The sequence below is a fragment of the Saccostrea cucullata genome, unplaced genomic scaffold (genome assembly GCF_032062105.1).
Source record: "Saccostrea cucullata isolate Sc308-1 unplaced genomic scaffold, CSIRO_AGI_Scuc_v1 ctg8, whole genome shotgun sequence".
NCBI lineage: Eukaryota > Metazoa > Mollusca > Bivalvia > Ostreida > Ostreidae > Saccostrea > Saccostrea cuccullata.
The window spans coordinates 228,794-248,644 of NW_026940997.1; the positions used below are offsets into that span (position 1 = coordinate 228,794).

The window sequence follows — 19,851 nt, forward strand, 5'->3', positions numbered from 1 at the left end:
ACTACACTAATATACATAATTCTATGTATCGGTTTTTGATTTCGATGAACGGTGTTGCTGTTGTTACTAAAAATAGAAATTTCTGTGAAATTCTTTCAAAATGCTACACCTCCTACAGTTTTGGTCTGATTTCAATATAACTTGGCACACAAGTAGACTACACTAAGATACATAATTCTGTTTATAGGTTTTTGATTTCGATGAACGGTGTTGCTGTTGTTAGTTAAAATAGAAATTTCTGTGAAATTCTTTCAAAATGCTACACCTCATACAGTTTTGGTCTTATTTCAATATAACTTGGCACACAAGTTGACTACACTAAGGTACATAATTCTGTATATCAGTTTTTCACTTTAATGAACGGTTTTGCCATGGTTACCAATAATAAAAATTTCTGTTAAATACTCTCAAAATGCTACTCCAAATACAGTTTTAGTCTGATTATACAATGTAATATAATGCGGCATGCAAGTAGACTACACTAAGAACATAAAGAGACTTAATCAAGGATCATTATTCTATTTATTGCTGTTGAAAAGTTCCAATTTCCAACTGCTTAAGTACTTTCCTCTTCATTTGCTATAAGTACAAACCAGTAGAGCGTCAGTCTCGACAGAGACTTCTGGTTTCTAACCCTATCAAGAAAATGTAATTGATTATTTCTTTCCTTTTGAGAAGTCCAACACCTGCAACATTATATTTTTGAAACCCAAACAATTTAATTTTGACATCCTGCTTCTTTTATCTTGTTCTTTATTTTGACTTCCAATGTTTTTTTTTTTTTTTTGCCACCTGAATCATTCCACTTTATTTCAAATTTTATGCACAAAATTTTTAAGATGAAGTAAATCCTAAATAATGAGCTTATTTTTGGTATGTTGTTCAATCTTGATGACTTAGGTCAAGTTTTATGTTATTTGACCCTTTTTACAAAAATCATGGCTCTTACACTTAAAAATTTTTATAATTCACAGGTTTTTTGAATTCATTTTTGCTCTGCTTATAATGACTTTTTTGTTATGTTACTTGATTTTATGGCTCTTTTGTTATGAAAGTCATTGCCCTTTTAAGCCAAAATAGCAAGAGGCTTTTCATTATTGTATTTTGGACTTTGAAAAATACAATAATGAAAAGCCTCTTGCTATTACATATTTCAGCTTAAATCTTTGACCCACCCTACCCCCAAGTGCCATGATTCGAACAATTTTGAATATCTTGGGGAGTTTCAACAATAAGTTTCACCTTTTCTGGCCCATGGTTTTTGAGAAGAAGATTTTTAATGATTACTGTTTAATTCATTGTAAAAACTTTTGTTCCCTATGGTTGCCCCTTCCAACCCCCTGGGAGCCACGATTTGAACAATTTAGAATCTATGTTAGAAAGCTTACACATAATTAACTTTTTTGGCTCAAAGCCTAAATATTTTTCCAGAGAAAAAGAAATGGTTTAAATGAAAGTAAGCTCAAAATGAAAATAATGTTTTGTTTCAGTGTTAAGGAATATAGGAATCGTGGCAAAACTTGAGACTTCACTTTTATTAGAAGACTTTTGCTAAATTAAATAAAGAATTCTCATTGGCATATCATACAGACTATTCTGATAGAGATAAAATTTCACTGTCAATTTGAAAGTTTCTCCAAAAATGCTACACACAGAAGGAATTTTAAAAAGGACATGGAAGCACCACATTTACACAGCTGGATTTTTTTTTTGGAAAAACTTAATTTTTTATGGTCTCTGGGTCTTCTCTCCATTTTTTACAAACGTATGTTTGTTTCTTTGAATTGAAATGCACATAAATAACATTTCAAAAATATGGAGAGAAGACCCAAAGATAGAAATTTTATAAAAAAACGTGTAAAAATGTACCATTTTGTACGAAATGCCTGATCTAGCCAATTTTCAAGTTACATGTATTTTCTAGCAAATCAAAACTCATTTTCGGGAAAATATTTTTCTTCCCATTTCACAGGAACCCGATAAATAAAGAAAATGTTCAAATTTCATGTGACATTTTGATAAAATTTTCACTTTTCAAGTATGCCCAGATTCCTGCCGAATGCCAATCAAAAGCGCCCTCGTTCTTTGCTGAAAATTTATACATAAAATCGATATTTTAAATATTTAAAATTATTAAAGTACATCAAGAACAGTCAAGTAGACTTTTCTGACGACTGTTGATGTTGTGAATAATCAACAAGTCAAGTCTCAATGATATTATTAAAGTTCTGTATCACTTTCTCCCATGTACAGTTGTATAAGGATATTACTAACACTTTTGAGACAAAATATTTAATGTCTTTCTTTTTACATTTGATAAAGTGTAAAACCATAACAAATGATATGTTAGCAGAAAATACAAAACAGTAAAACAAAAATATACATGTACATGTAATGGAAAAATCTTTTGTAAAATGGTTACATACCCTGTAATTGACAAAAGCAAATATGCACTGGATTGATCACTTGTAAAAAAAAAAAAAAAAAAATCTCACAAACAAGCATTATTAGTTAACACTGAGATTCTTACTTAAGTAATTTTGCACATACATGTACTTATTAATCATGATCCTTGCTTAAGTCTATGTACATGTATTTTGAATGAAATGGAACAATATTTGCCATTGCATCATATTTTAATCATTTTTTTGAATACTGAATAACTAAATATTTTCTGCATCCTTTATTATGAACCACATTTTTAAAACTTGAAGTAGATAAAATGAGTAGATTGGGGAAAAAAATTTCAAACGGATATATTGGTCCCATATAGATTTCAGTTCATTGAATACAATATATAACAGTATATCAATATATAATGATATTGGATTAAAATAAAATACTGGAAAAATTCATGTCATGGTGTGACATAGTTAAATATGTATATTTGTTCAAAAATAATTAAAAACCTTTATAAGAAAATAAATATTCAGTAAAAAGTCATAGAATCCCTAGAGTCACAAACATCAACTGAACAATTGTGCGACATCGTCTTTTATCGACTGATATTCCTGGTCCTCCAGCTTGGCTGTTTCTATGGTTTCATTGATAGAATCTTCTGTCAGTCCTCCATAGAGCTCCTCAACTGTAAAAAAGTCAGGCATTAAAGAGGCATTGACTTATTAATATTAGTAAAAATAATGTATTTATTGAAGTTATCACAACACGTGTATCAATAGAAAACATGTTTATCTAGTGTGTAGGAAGAGTGTCAGTCTGATTTAGCATATGTAAAAGTTAAATGCCATTCGAAGGTTCTTTCTCAGTCCAGTCAGATGTTTTCCCACCCACCCACCCACCCTCACAAATATTACCTTTGTTTTTATTAATATATGCTTTTGTTGTGTAGATTGGATGAGTTGTCAAGAGGGAAAGTTGGAAATGTATATTCTGTATACAGTGGACCTTCAGATATCCGGACGCCAGATATCTGGATGCTTCAGTATCCAGACGACTTTTCATCGGAACGGAATTTTTCAACGTTATTTTGTCTTGTTTAACTAGTAATTTAGACATCCGGACCCTTCACATATCCGGACAAATTGACTAGGAACCAGTGTCTGGATAAATGAGACTCCACTGTATAATATTACACTGCACTTACGAGAGAGCTTCTGTACCTACCTATATAAGTGTTGTTATTTATTTTATAAATTATTTATGTTCCTTTGAATAAATAAATATATATATATATATATATATATATATAAACCTGGTATTAAGTATATAGACAACAGTAAGGGAGATTACCCTTGATTGGTAGATGTCCTCCCAATTCAACAACAGCTACATTAAAAGCAGCCTCTTCTTTTATGCCTATAAATGAATAAACACTAACACTTGATGTTTCTAGCATTTAAGATATCTTTGCACCATATACACATAGATGTACTAGTGGTAACAAACAAAAGGAAAACAGCTTACACATCAATATTATTATATTGCAGGAATTATAAATAGGATTATGAGAAAAATTGAATTGGGTTTGCCAGAATCTGCTTACCTATGAACTTTTTGCGTGGCCACAGATAAACCCTTACTGTAGGTTCAGGGGACTGGGAATCGAAACTTTCCCCGTATGTCAGAAACATGTTGTGGGCAATCTCATGGTCAGATAGGTACTGGGTGACTTTATAAATATCTCTTTCAAAGAAATGAAATGTAAAAATTCAAAACATTTGTTCCAAAGAAAATTGAATAACAAGATGAGAAATGTTTGTAATTATTGTTACTTTTGATACCATTGTACTTCCTTAACTTCCTTACCTAGATAAATCTTCTGTGGTATTTTTGTAAAGCTGAAAGGCAAACCCTGGACATGGCATGGCATTCAGCTCATATAGAGGTCCCTTTATATGTGTCACAGGCTGCAGAAAAGAAGTGTTCATATATTTTTATCCTGCTACTACCCCTTGCACTGACGTAATAAAGTTAACCTAATAAACCTAGTTATATTCAGCCAATGCCCTATTAAAGCTTTGTGCATGTATTCCAGCATTCTAAAAGCATTGTGACATCATGTATATTGCAATGTTTAAGCTATTGTGTCTTAGTTTCAACTAAAGATATATGCCTTAAACACATTGAAAATAGCTCTTATTGGATGTCAGATGTAAAAATAGCTCTTTTTGGAGGTCAGATGTGAATATAATTTTCAGGATAAACAAAATACATGGTCATTGTCTTGAAATATAAGCAATATTTGGACTTGGATCGTAAAGGTGATGGATGACTCGGCAAGCCTCGCTCTCTATCAAGTTTCTTACCCTCGCCCAAATGCCACTTATATTTCAATACAGTAACCATGTATTTTATATAATATATATATTTTATCTATATACTGTAAACCAACTCTTATTCACGACGACTTTATTTTGCGATTTACCAAGGGTAAACTAGTTCGCGACGATTAATTTTCGCGATCACGCCTATTTAGGTTCTCTTGTTAGTAGACACATATATATATATATACTATATATACGAGGCTCTACATTTGGCGATGTATTTTATTTTGCGATTTTGGCAGAAAGCAGAATCCACCAAATCAAATACATTGCAAAGTGTCTTGAATATTAAGCATTTACCGGTACATCTAGCACATTCAGATAATGCTTAATCAAATCTAGGTTAACTTTCTGAAAAATAAATTTCCACCAAATATCGTACACGACAAATATAATACAATAACACTAATACTTATATTTTCATTTTTTTTTTCAATATTTATTTATAATTTTTTCCTCCACATTTTACTATACATGTATATACTCACACAATTTTCCACAAATAAATCATACTCTAGGTAGTAAGCATGAAGGTGTAGATGATTGACAGAAGCAAAAGCACACAAACTGTTAAATCCAACTTTGAATCCTCTGCAAAGGGAAATTTAAAGATAGGCTAACATTTGAAAAACGATCAGTTTTCTGATTGATTTGATGTACACCATCTTAAAAACACATCAAGACGATCTTTGACACAAAATGTAGTTGAAACTAGCCTATAAATATTTAAATTTCATAGTTCCATGTTTTCTAAAATATGTTTTGAGAAATTACAAAAAGTAATCATAAAAGTTTGAAGTTGCAAGAAACCATTGCCATTACTTTTTGGTTAAATGTAATCACAAGTGGTAATTCACAACTTAGTAAACATATCGAAATAATTTTAATCTCATGCTATTAAGTGAAATGTTCCAAATAGTCATTGATTAAGAAAGGGGAAAGACTCTTAAAACACCTTTCTCTTAACATTACCATATTTTTTGAGAGTAAATGTAAAGTACATGTAGCACATTTCCTTCAACAATAAAGTGCATACCTACCTATGACTGCTCAGCAACATACACTCTAGTCCTGTTTTAATGGCAAACTGAGTGAGAATTTGAGGGTAAAAAGCGTCACAGTCAGGAACAATAAGGATATGTCCATACTCCAGAGGGCTCACGTTGATTATCACCAGAGTACGTCTCTGAAATTAATAAATGTACCGCTTATTTTAATTTTCATTACAAATGTAAATCTAAGCAAACCAAATGTAACAGTGCTTAATGAGGTACGCCACTCCAAAATGTAATTTAATGGGCCTTTCTTTTGATAAATGATGTGTCAATTTATGCATTTAAAAAACAATACACTGTACTTAAATTATTAATCCTTAATTTTTTGAGTTATAAGGATATTAAGGATTTTTTAATGAAAAAAAAATTATGGTTGTAAAAATCAGTATTTGTTATTACTTTTAAATTTAAAAATAAAGTCTTGAAGAAAAATGTGCTGGGGCACAGTCAATGAGCTATATACAATTTAAAAATTGAAATGACAAAAGGATCTCTGTAGCTTTAAATGTCATTGATCCCATCTTTCTCTGTTAACGGTAATAAACAGTTCTACCTTTTTGGTTTCTCCATTACATAATACATTTGTTTCCTCTTTTTCAAGTTCAAATAAAACTTCCTCTGATTTGATCTTGGTGAAGTTGAACTGTTTTGGGTCAAACTTTTGGTTGACAATTGTGATTTCCTGTGGTTTCCTTCTTTCTGTGGCTCTTTTCACATTCAACTGAAAAAAAAATATGCTTGGATATAAAAAATGAAATTTTCAAATTTTTCAACATTTTTGTTCAAGTTTTTGTTTGAAGTCATTTCATTCTAATTAATTTCATTCAAATTTTTAACATAAAAATTAAAACATCCTGTTTTATTTTTTTGGGCCATACAAATATGCAAATATATATACTGCAATCGTAGAATTTTTTTCTTCTTATTACCTGTGCAACATATTTCTTTTTTCCTGGAATAATTTTAGTCTCTACTTTGTCAAGTTGATATCGGAAATGACCATCTTTCATCGCTTGATCCCATTTTTGGCGCAGAAGAGTATCAAACTGTAAAATTAAAATGTTTTATAAAAGCCTACAATTTTCAAAACTCATGATTGATATTCACTACCAGCTTATGAATAGAGAGTAAGAAAAGTTAGAAAACGAAAACTACTCCCCTGACCACTAAAACAGAACATGCTTTTTGAAAGCCATGAGTATCAACCATATAGCCAGAATCTTTAATACAGTATATGAATATCTTTAAAGGTTAAAAAAAAATAAGGACAGTTTACCAGCTAGATATCTAGTATTGTCTACGAGTGAAGATTTTCAGTTGCCCTCACTCTGAGACTGCAGAGGCATGAAATTCAGATCCATAGGACATTGATTTCAAAGTAGCTCAGCATAAGCAAACAGGTTACCGGTATCTGATACAAGTAAATGTTCTGGGGTAAAAAAGACAATTCTGAAGATTTTACAGGGCATAGACTCTGCATTCTATGGATATTTAAAGTATACTCATTTTTCCCTGCCAAAACCTAAAAATCATGGCTCATTTGACATCCATTTCACAATACATGTACCACTGATGAACCTACATATATTGCTCAGCTTGCCAATAGTTTGTCATCTAGTTGTCAAGAAATAAAAGATATTAAAGCTCAGAAAACATTGAGAAATGGGTTACCCTGTATCTATAAATACATGTTTGTTCTTCCCTAGCAACAAAATTCTATTCAAAAAGTTTTGTTGAAAACCTTTGAAAAAATAAAATTAATTTTTAAGCTGCTGGATAACTTACCTTACTGGAATGATGACCATTTCTCTCTGATGATGAGACACCAGTCAGATCACCTTCCCTGTATAAAAAGCTCTCTGCCATCACATATCTAGACAAAAAAAAGAAATCAAATTATCTGATTTGTGTATGTACTCTATATACATGTATACACAATAGATACATTATCTATATGCCATCCAACAAAAAATTCGAAACCAGTGAGTTTATTAGTCTGTACAGACAACTACTGTAAATGAGGTTATATTGACGAGTTGAAAAATTGACGATTTTTGTTTACGAAAATTGACGAGTGTTAATTTTGACGAAATATTTAATCAAGAGTTATGTATCCTTGAATTTACGGGGATACAAAGGCAGCGTCAGAATCACTAAAATTTAATTTTAGTACAGACCATCTACAGTGTGTAAGATTGTACAAATCATCAAAGTTTGTAAGATTTGATTAAAAAAATTGCAGTATTGTAATTTGTTTTCATTTTTTATAAGCCTGAGGTGACAAACTAGGTCAAGCACAGCATGATAATTACACTTAGTTATGTATGCAATATTTGATACTCTATTTAAATTCAATGTTTTTAAAAAATTGATTATATATCATTATGTTTTATAACTAATCACAAAAGAAATGACAGTAACCTTGATCTAGTTTTAATAGGTGAAAGCCTAGAAAATTCAGCGGTAATGTTGTACAATGGTCAATGTCTGTTGTAATGCTATATATATGATGTGAAGTTTGACGAGTGTAAATTTTGACGAGAAAAGAAAAATCGTCAATATAGTCAAAATTAGCACATCATCAAAATTTCCACGTTTCCAGTATATTAAAGGGTTGGGAGTAAGGGTGAAACGTTTACTGAATTTTGTAAACATTTAAACAAACAGCAGTAAACAAAACGGTACCGTTTAAACAGGAGAATTTTATGTGTTGAATTTTTATGGCTACTTACTCATGAACACTTATTTAATAAACCATTCTTTCACTATAATGTAAGTATGAGTTGTCATTACTGTTTATTTGTGGTTTTTATAACGAAAGAGTAGGAAGTGTCAAAAACTTAAATGAGATAGTAATATAAAAATATAACACAATAACATTGAGGGTTCCGGTTTTCGTTTAATTTTTCAAAACTCTATATTCAACATTATAGCGGTATAAGTACGATACTTTTTATTTTCTTATCAATAAAAAGCAACAACAAAGCTTATTTATTTTAGAACATTTACTTGGAAAAATAAAATAATACATCGCTAGTTTTTGTTTAATATTACGTTTCTGGAATTGATTATAACAGAAAAAAAATGTTTGTAACAGACACAGAATGTGTTTTCTTTGGTAAATATGAAATAAAACAACTTGTTTGGATGAAAGTTTTTTTTTTCTGATAGACATTGATATTGACCTTCGTGTAAATGTTTACTCAATTTGTAAACTTTTAGAGCATTTGATTGAAACTGTTTACACGTGTAATCGTTTCACCTTTAGTTGGGAATAAAATGTAGAGGATGATTAAAGAATATGTACAGAATTAAAGAGTGAAATCTGTACATATGTCAAGCAAATTTTTGAGTGAAACCTTCCCAGAATTTCTTGGCTACCAGGATTTCATGCGATAATGGCAAATAAATAAATTATATAAAAAATAAAAGACTTTTGGTTTGTAAAAATCTTAAAAGCAACAAGAAAATACTCTATGATGTCATTCGTCAAAAATTGCATAAGGTCTATAGTTTCTAGTTAGAATAATTTTACTGTGTCTTGGTACAAGCTAGGGGTGTGCAATATTACCGGTATATCGGTATATTGCGGTATTATCCACCACGATAATATATCGCGATATGAAAATCAGATACCGGTATTTCACGATATTTATAAAAATATATAAAAACCTCCTTTATTGTTGAAACTGTTAAAATAAAACTGGAAACTTCTAAGTCTTTTTCTTTCTCGTTGAAAGAATTCTTCGTCAGTTTCGTTCGGTAGAGAGAAAGAGAGAGGAGAGCTAGAGAGGGGGGTGGAAGCTTTTAATTCACTGTTGCAGTTTTGAATATCTTACTTTGAAATAAAATTACCAATTAATAAGACTTTAAAATAAAATTTATAAGAAAGAGAATATATAAAACATTTTTACAGGGTGTATACCATATGCATTGCGGTTCTCAAAATCTCGCATTGAATCTACACGATCGACATCGCGGTGAAATGTCAAGTTCAATATACATGTACATATTACAAGTAAATGGTCATCCATGTTTTCACTTGTAGCAGTGATGTTTTAATTATTTTTAATACCTTTCATGCCATTTTAAACACCTTATGCTATAGCAGGAGCATGTACATATTAAAACAGGCCATTTCCTGATTGTACGTCTTGATGTGAAATTAGGTCGGGTCAGACTAAATTACCAAAACGCACGAAAACAGGTCACAATTTCTTTCTGTTTTTTTAAATTTTATTTTGTAACCACAATAAAATTATTTTCATATAGGCCTAATATGTATATTGTTTTAATCTTTAATAACATTTTATGCTACTTCATTAACACCCCCCCCCCAAAAAAAAAGAATTCAATGAAAAAAGATTATATAATCTGTAAAAAATTTTATTTCAATGTGAAAATTCTCCAAGAGAGTTCATCTTGTTTTACTATTTTACCTGGAATTTGATTAAAAGTAAAGTGTTAATTTGGTGTGCAATCAATGTCTTATCCCTCCTCCCCCTTTTGAACTTAAAGATAAAATCAAATAGTCTTTGAACTTGACAGCATTTCAAACATTCTACTCAAATTTATTATTGATAATTAATCTACAATATATTGCAATATATTGCAATATTCAAAGTAAAATATTGCAATATATCGCAATATGGATTTCCTTCGCAATACCCAACTCTAGTACAAGCCCTCACTACAGTTAGAATATGTCAGTATTGTTGCAAATGTAGCAAATCTGAGCAGATCCACTCAGAAATGATTTTGAAGAATACAAAAGGGGTTGCATTAAAATTAACTATGAAATGAATCAAAGCAAACCTTTCTGTGATGGTATGTGCATTTTATCCTAAACAATAATCCATATAAAGACAAAATCAAACTTATTTTCTCAACTTGAACATTTTTTCTCAAGCTTCAAAGTTACATGCCATGTTGACATTCAGAACTCTCTGGATTGTTGTTACTAAATGCACTGAGTTCGAGTTATTGCGCATGTTTATTTTGAAACATAGGCAATACATGGAATGAATTCTATCGTTAAATCAGGTCTGTAGGAGATTAATCATTTTAACAATAGAACGTTCCATCTATCAACGACGAGCTCTGTTATATTGTGGGATGTGACAGCTAGTCAAGATGTCTCGTGCTACTTGATGTTTGAAGTGGCTGATCAATATTTCAAGTGTGTTATTGATGGTACAACCCTGCTTGCCCCATCGGTCACACCGTAAAACATATTATAGTAATGTTTTGTATTACTAAAAAGAATAACACTGCCCTTTAGTGTAGCAGTTACCAAACTGGCAAATAACGGATGTGTTTAACCAAAAAGGTGCATAATTGAAATTGAAATTGTTTGGGGTGCTTTTGGAAAGAGAAAAGTTTGGTGCCCTACATTCATTGATACATTCATTTTTGTCTCGCCTGCGACGAATGTCGCGAAGCGAGACATAGCGACCATAGATTCCGTCGTCGTCGTCGTCGGCGTCCAACTTTTGGTTAACCCAAATGTCAAAGTTTTATAAACTGCAATAACTTTCTCAAATTTTATTCAGTCTTCTTGAAATTTGGACACAATATTCAGTATGGATAAAAATTTATATCCCAAGTATGATTTTGAAAAAAAAAATTCAAATTTTTCCGTATTTTTTCCTTAAGTTGGACTTAGTTTTTTCATGATAATTTATGGTGAAGACCTATATTCCAGCAACTATAAGTTATAGGGATATGATAATTAGTCAGTGGATACATCATGGGTAACCACAAACGTCAGTACCAGAATTAGGTCATCTTGACCTACATTTTTCTGCATGAGTGACTTTGGTTAAATTTTTGGTGGAGGTCCATATCTCAGCATCTATAACTTATAATGGCATGATGATTTGTCATTGTACAGGTTATAAGTAACCAACAACATCAGTACCAGAATTAGGTCATTTTGACCTACATTTTTCTGCATGAATGACTTTGGTTAAATTGATAATGGAGGTTCATATTTCAGCAACTATAACTTATAGTGGCATGATAGTTAGTCAGTGGATACATCATGGGTAACCACAAACGCCTGTACATACAGAATTAGGTCATCTTGACCTACATTTTTCCGCATGAGTGACTTTGCATAAATTTATGGTGGAGGTCCATATCTCAGCAACTATAACTTATAGTGGCATGATAATTTGTCAGTGGATACATCATGGGTAACCACAAACGCCTGTACCAGAATTAGGTCATCTTGACCTACATTTTTCCGCATGAGTGACTTTGCATAAATTTATGGTGGAGGTCCATATCTCAGCAACTATAACTTATAGTGGCATGATAATTTGTCAGTCTACACATCATGGGTAACCAACAATATCAGTACCATAATTAGGTAATCTTCACCTACATTTTCTGCATGAATGACTTGATACATATACAGTGGATTTGATTTCAAAATGCAAGTTCAAATTATTGCGACTCATAACACGTTGCAATATTCGCAATAATAAAAACATCACAATAATTTGTGAATTTACAGGGTATATGTATATATATATAAATGCCAATATAATCGCCAAGGGATTAGATATTAAGTCAGCTGTTCCATTTCTTTATTATTGTATTTTTGAGTTATTCCTTCTGAAATGTCAATAAATGCTTCAGTTTATCAGACAATCATTTCTTACTAACCACAGCGACAGCAGGCGAGACACAGGGTTGCGGGCAACCCTTACGTACTTTTTAACATAATATTTATCGTTCAATACAAGTAAATACTTAGTATAGATAGTTTTCGATAGGCCTGAATTTAGCGAAAGTTACCTCCCGTTGGCCGCCATATTGGAGGTCGACTCAGTGATTTTCCCTCTTTGTCTTACTAAGTTTAAGAAAATATAGCAGAAGTATTTGGTGGAAAATCTTTATCAAATAATTTTTTTTAAATAAAGGAGGCTTCCAAAAATTTATATACTTCAGAAAAATAATGATTTCTAATTCAACATAGCAAATATAAAAATGTTAAATTGGTTGAACAATCTAGGAATATGAGCATTTGGACCTCCAGTATGGCGGCCAACGGGAAGTAACTCTTGGTCAATCGAAAACTATCTATATAGGTCCCTGATTATTTTTGCTTCTTTCCTTACATGTAAAACGCTGAAATTCAAGTAAGACGTCCAGGTTCACGTTGCCAAAACTTGCCAACAAAATATAATCTTCACCAGAAAAATGTTTTTGAAATCAAGTGAATTATTCGTTGTAAAAAACGTATACAAGATTAAGAAAATCAAACTCCATACAGCGTCAATTCTCCGGGACTACTTTCCCTACGAATAATGCCACTGCCACAGGCTTTCCAAACTTTTTCCAAAATCTGGAAAATTGGCTTGCGCGAGTAATTCGGTTTTCAAAAAATTCAAACTAAATGGTGTGTATAAGTTTATTGATTAAAATAAAGGAAAATAACAATCGTTCTATTTATTTTTTAGAGCGGCAAGTAACGGTTTATTATTTTCAATCCGATTAAATCCGGATTATTTTTTCAAGCGTAGTTTACACCAAGTTGCAATGGCGGCTTCCATGCGTCATTGGAAACGGAGAGAAGTTTCGTGTCTTATGCATGTTATGGCTGTAATTCAACACATTCTGAATGAATTTGATAGAAATACAAGACTGTTGATACAAGCGACATGGTATATTTCATGGTTGTGCGAATGGCATCAATAATGATGAGAATATTCGAGAAAACAATTCGAGACTGAGCTCAATGAAAGCTAAAAATTCTGTGATGGCAGGGCTGAGGAAACATTGATGTGATAAAAGGTACTGTAAAGTTTGAATACTGTATAAGACGAGACAATTTCTGTAAATGAGTAACACATGTACATCGTTATGATAACCATTAAGACCATGAGTATGGCACGCCAAATTCACAAAAATGAGATAAACCTAGTTTCACAATTGATAAACTATAATAGGTTTATCGACTGTAAACTATAGTTTACAAACCATATTAAACTATATTTAACGATTCGTTAAGTATAGTTTTCATCTGTAAAACGATATTTAACGGTCGTTAACTATAGTTTATGAATGTTAATCTAAGTTTATGTCTGAATAAAGCGTTAACAATAGATTTTGTTGATAAAAATAGATTCACGTTTGTAAACTATAGTTTACAATCATAAACTATAGTTAAGGGTTGTTAATCATAGATTCACAAATTGTGAAACTATATTTATCAGATCGTTGACCATAGTTAACGGTTTGTAAACTATAGTTTACAAATCGTGAAACTGTATTTATCAGATAATCTATGTTTTGCAATTGCAAATGATTGTTTTCGGTGTTAAGTATAGTTTACAGTTGTGAAACATAAATTATCGCGTTAACTATGGTGTGAAGATGTGAAATATAGATTAATGTTGTTAACTATAGTTTGCAGTCCGTAAACTATAGTTTACAAGTGATAAACCAAGTTTATCGGTTGTGAAACTATGATTATCTCATTTTTGTGAATTTGGCGTGCCATACATGAGCTCTCCCAATTTACAGGTCCAGAAAAATCACTATATTTAGCTATATAGCTAAATCTACCTATATATATACCGGTACATTGTACAAAATCTCAAAAAATAATGAGGGAGGTGATTAAGTGTTTTTATTTTATTGGTTTAGCAATAAAAAGGGTCAATGAGGCACCCTTGGAAGAGATGAGGGAGGGCATGAGAACCAAGAAATTAATTTTTTTTTTTGCCTAAGGACAGATCTGTTAGGAAGTGCATGATATTTATAAACAACAGTATGGCTAAATGTTAATTGTGTTATGTCATGATACACTTGAACTGTATCATGATTCATTTCAAAACATAGAAGCAAATTGAAAGGGGGGGGGGGCTAAACCAAGAAAAAAAGTTAAATCCCAATTTTCAATGCCTACATGTTTTAAATGTCTATTTTTGCAAAAAAAAAGGGGGACCCCCTCCAGTTCCAACGCCTATGCAAAATGTCACAATTCAAATTTTTAAAATAAATTTGTCTTTGTTCTGATATATGAAATTCTGAATCTCATTTTCTAAGATAAAAAAAAATCTAAAATGAGGTTTATTCTATCAGTTCACAAATAATGATGTAACAGTTCTGAATCTGTACATTACAATAAATACAACAAAAGTAAATAAAGTGAAAAGTCTTTAACTAGGTTAAAAGACTAAAAAGAAATGGCATACATTGCAATATTCCTACACTAACCACAGTTTTAATTTTTTTTTTAATAGAAAGTAAGCTTTAGTAAATCAGGAAAATGTTACATCATAATGTATTGTATTCAAATGACTTGTTATTCCCCCAATATTCTTAGATTTGGGAGTATATATTTTTTGCCCTGTTTGTCCATCTGTTGGTCTCTCTGTCTGTCTGCCTGTTTGTCCACAAAATATTAATCTATAAGTATAACGCAGCTCACATTTGGATGTGTGGGTCTATTGCTTTCATATTTCACAATTGTATTCCTTATGTAAAGACCTTTCTGCGGGTACAACCAAATTTAACCTTGACCTTTTGAATTTGACTTCCATTTGAAAAACTTCAATCTTTGCGATAAGCTGCCATGCAGGGCATCAATGTTTTGTAAATGTCTTGTCTTCTGATATCATTCATAATATAATGATGTAGTTTTGTAACCATGCAACTACATGTGCATGACATTGTGTTTATTATCTTATTTGTTGGAATGCCTTACATTTACATGTATCTGTTATTCATAAATTTAGATGCATAAATAATGTTTTTTATCTGTGTGTATAAGTAAATAGACAGTGTGAGAAGTATGCATTTATCACAATTAATTTGTTTTTTCAGACTGATTTTTGAAGGACCTTTCTACCTAAACAGAATTGTATGAATGTCAACATCACTGTTTCAATCACTCAACACCCTACCATCAAAGTGGATATGGTCTTCAAAGACAAAAACAGTGGATGTGATCTTCAGAGACAGAGACAAAAATGAGCCCCCAATAGAAGTCACTCTTGTTTAACTGGGATAATTTTTTTCACATGTATCATTGTTTTACACATACATATTTTTAAGTAGAAGTAAATGTTATTCAACATATTTTTTTCTTTTAATTTGAATACATGTAGAGGCAACTGATAAAATGATCACATCAGAGTTTCATTGTGTTGTTATATTTATGTATGATATTATCAATCATAACAAGTTTGATACTGGAAATCCTGGAAAAACACCCTAAATGTGTATTTATTTTGCAATGCTGTTCATAAGTATCATACAAGTCCATCATACTTTTGCTTCCATACAGAGATTATGTATTTTACTTTGAAATGTCATGAAGATTCAACTTGAGATAAATTTCTGCTCTTTACTGAATCAAATTGAATGTGGAAAAAATACAAAGATACAGAAAAAACCCTCACCTTCTTTTAGTTGTGGACAATGTTGACATGAGCAAATTTGTATGGCCCCCTTTTATATTGAGTTAAATTCATTGTATCGTATTACTTTTAATTACAATAAGCCTTAATTATTTTTTTCAAAATTACTTGAAACACTGAGGTTTTTAGAACAATAATCAGTCATCAAGCAATTTTAAAAGTATGTGTGTAAAGGGGGAGGGCAAAGCAAGTAAAAATAAAAAAAGTACCAAAAACTTTGACAAGCATAAGTCTGATTGGAGACAAACATTGTACATGTATTTTCATCAGAAAAAATGAATACAATAACATGGAGTGATTCTGCTACTGCAACAGAAAGTGGATGAGGATGGTGACTGTATTTTAAAACTAAGTAGTAAAGAATTCTGAATATCCTCACCCCCTCCAATGTAATTAAGGTGCATGATAAGTCAATGAAATAAATGAAATATCATTTTATCCAATCAGAGAAAGATTTTCTAAAAACGATAGAGGCACTAAAATAAATGTTCGCAAAGGCGGATCCAATACCGGCGCACCCCCCCCCCCCCCCCACTGTTTGCCGTTTGAATTTTTTCTACATAAAATTTATATTTCCATTATCCTAAAATCAAGGAAAAGCATCTTTTATTTATAAAGACTTGTCAGTCCCTCTAAAGGACCATGTATTAGACCCACATGGGGCTTCAGTACAGCCACCAGACCTCCTCTGCCTTATACTGCACCCCCCCCCCCTTTACGAAATTTTTGGATCCGCCACTGGTCCGTACGTTGCATATTTTATTTTCTGTCAACGCAATGCATGCTACATGGAAATAGCGTTTACTGCTCACTGGGACCGACTTTTTGAGAAGTTTAGATAAATCAAGATTTATATAAAATGACGACCGATATGCAGGAACAGAATTTTAATCAATTACTGAGTACTCGTAGAGGAAGGGAGAGTTTGGGGGGGGGGGGGGATCCGAACATAACCACCATTTACTTTTGAAATTGTTCACTGAAAGGACACCCCTTGTATCTTGAAATATACATGTATTCATACATTCAAATTGGCATGGTTATATTAACGAAATTTGTTTGTGTGAAATGTTTGAACCAACAAAAATGGTATTATGTTTGTAGTCATTTTTTAGCTACTCTCTCTCTCTCTCTCTCTCTCTCTCTCTCTCTCTTTATGGGGGGTGTATTGTAAAAAAAATCTGGCTGCCCGCTCATATTTTATAGCGATATTACGTTCCTGTTTATAATATCGATGCTGAAAATGCAAATTGAATTCTGATACATGTATTTAATATTTGTTTACTTCCTCAATTATTTCGTTGATAATTCTAAAATCGGGCGCATGAAAAACAATCGTCTTTATTAATGTTATTAGATTTTTTTAAAAAGTGGAGAAAAGCTAGGAAAGAAAGATAAAACGATAAAAAAATATTCTTAAGCAGTTTAATCATCGTGTATAATAATTCTTTACAAATTTCTATGTTCTATATTATAATCGGCGTCAATGCAATGTGTAATTTTGAATTTTATTTACCGATTCAATAAATCAGTAAATAAACAGGCTGTTTGCATAAAGCTTGTATGTTAACTTTTTTTGTCTGAACTAAAATACTAAATGCATTTGATTGAATTTTGTACTTAGCACATATATAACTCAAGTATTTTTTTTTAGACATATTAATCATCTCGCGTGCAAATGGTGTATAAACCATGATAATTATTAAACATGATAAATTAAATATTTAATTTAAAAAAATTGATATTAAAACAGGGGATCGCTACTGCTTGTGTGTATTTTCATGTATAAACAGAATTTTACTCGCATTATCATATGCAATTTTTAGATCTAGCATTCTCTAAATTTTACCGCGCCTTATTTAACTGTGACGTCACGCAGTCAACCACGGTTGAACGAGGTCATATCAAAAGGCCTGTGGCAGCGATGATATGGAGTTGTAGCGTAACGTAATACTGAGCTGTTTGGAGCTTGCTCCATACAGTGTCGATTCTCCGGGACTACTTTCCCTACGAATAACGCCACTGCCACAGGCTTTCCAAACTTTTTCCAAAATTTGGAAAATTGGCTTGCGCGAGTAATTCGGTTTTCCAAAAATTCAAACTGAATGTTGTATATAAGTTTATGGATTAAAATAAAGGAAAATAAAAATCGTTCTATTTATTTTTCAGAGCGGCAAGTAACGGTTTATTGTTTTCAATCCGAATAAATCCGGATTATTTTTTCAAGCGTAGTTTACACCAAGTTGCAATGGCGGCGTCCATGCGTCATTGGAAACGGAGAGAAGTTTTGTGTCTCATGGCTGTAATACAACACATTCTGAATGAATTTAGAAGAAATACGAGACTGTGGATGCAAACGACATGGTATATTTCATGGTTGTGCGAAAGGCATCAATAATAATGAGAAAATTAGAGAAAACAAAGAGCTTTGTAATTCGAGACTGAGCTCAATGAAAGCTGGAATTTAATTTCTGACTTTCTGTGATGGCAGTGCTGAGGAAACATTGATGTGGTAAATGGTAAAGTTTAAATACTGTATAAGATGAGACAATTTCTGTAAATGAGTAACACGTTTCCATTGTTATGATAACCATTTAGACCCTGAGTTCTCCCCTTTAATTAGCATAGGACAGAAGAGTTAGAACACATCATAATAATGAATTCTACAAAATTAATGATCTCATTCTTGCATATAAAGTCTTAAAATTATAGAAAATCGTTGTTATTATTCAACTAGGTTATACAAGTAGACCATATCTTACATGTACAACATTGTGTACATGCAGATCCTATGTACATGTATCTATACAAGCTACAAATTTTGAAAATCCAAATATTTTCTACTGAGGAAGTGAAAATGAAGAATACTACTATAATAGAGAAGTAAATAAAAGTTTGATTTTAACAGGAAAGGGAGAAAACAATAAGGACAATACCAGGATATGAGTACAATGTCTGACACCAAGGCTTAATACCTGAAATATAGGACTGTGACAGTGTGGTGCTTTATTGATCCAGCTTTCTGACCACTGTGACAGATCCTGCCTGATTATCACATTGAAGGTAAAAAATTCAAATATCATAATTTTATGGCAAGCCAAATTCACAAAAATGAGATAAACCAAGTTTCACAATTGATAAACTAGGTTTATCGACTGTAAACTATAGTTTACAAATCGTTTACTATAGTTAACGATTCGTTAAGTATAGTAAACGATTCGTTAATTATAGTTATCATCTGTAAAACTATATTTAACTGTTGTTAACTATAGTTTACGAATGATAATCCAAGTTTATCTGTCTGTAATAAAGCGTTAACAATAGATTTTGTTGATAAACATAGATTCACATTTGTAAACTATAGTTTACAATCGTAAACTATAGTTAAGAGTTGTTAATCATAGTTTCACAAATCGTGAAACTATATTTATCAGATAATCTATGTTTTGCAATCACAAATGATTGTTTTCGGTGTTAAGTATAGTTTACGGTTGTAAAACATAGATTATCGCATTAACTATGGTTTACAGATGTAAAATATAGATTAACTTTGTTAACTATAGTTTACAATCTGTA

At 31.6% G+C, this 19,851-nt stretch overlaps 1 protein-coding gene across 1 annotated transcript; it reads right to left on the reverse strand.

The window, feature by feature from the left end:
- Positions 1 to 2,120: 2,120 nt before the first annotated feature.
- Positions 2,121 to 13,072, reverse strand: LOC134256824 (GDP-D-glucose phosphorylase 1-like). The gene is made up of 10 exons (XM_062739488.1): positions 12,967 to 13,072; positions 7,625 to 7,712; positions 6,769 to 6,885; positions 6,393 to 6,560; positions 5,825 to 5,970; positions 5,273 to 5,375; positions 4,267 to 4,367; positions 4,004 to 4,143; positions 3,751 to 3,816; positions 2,121 to 3,085 (listed from the first exon to the last, which is right to left on the reverse strand). Exons 2-10 carry the CDS (start codon positions 7,703 to 7,705, stop codon positions 2,967 to 2,969), a joined length of 1,041 nt encoding a protein of 346 aa, XP_062595472.1. The 5' UTR covers positions 7,706 to 7,712; positions 12,967 to 13,072; the 3' UTR covers positions 2,121 to 2,966.
- Between the last annotated feature and the right edge of the window lie 6,779 nt (positions 13,073 to 19,851).

Bases quoted from the DNA above. Each gene is read 5' to 3' on its own strand.
- LOC134256824 (XM_062739488.1), bottom strand. From the start codon at position 7,705: ATGGCAGAGAGCTTTTTATACAGGGAAGGTGATCTGACTGGTGTCTCA. The intron at 6,561-6,768 runs GTAATAAGAAGA...TTTTTTTTTCAG, and splicing joins AAAAGAAATATGTTGCACAG to TTGAATGTGAAAAGAGCCAC. The intron at 5,971-6,392 runs GTAGAACTGTTT...TATTAATTTCAG, and splicing joins GTAATGGAGAAACCAAAAAG to AGACGTACTCTGGTGATAAT.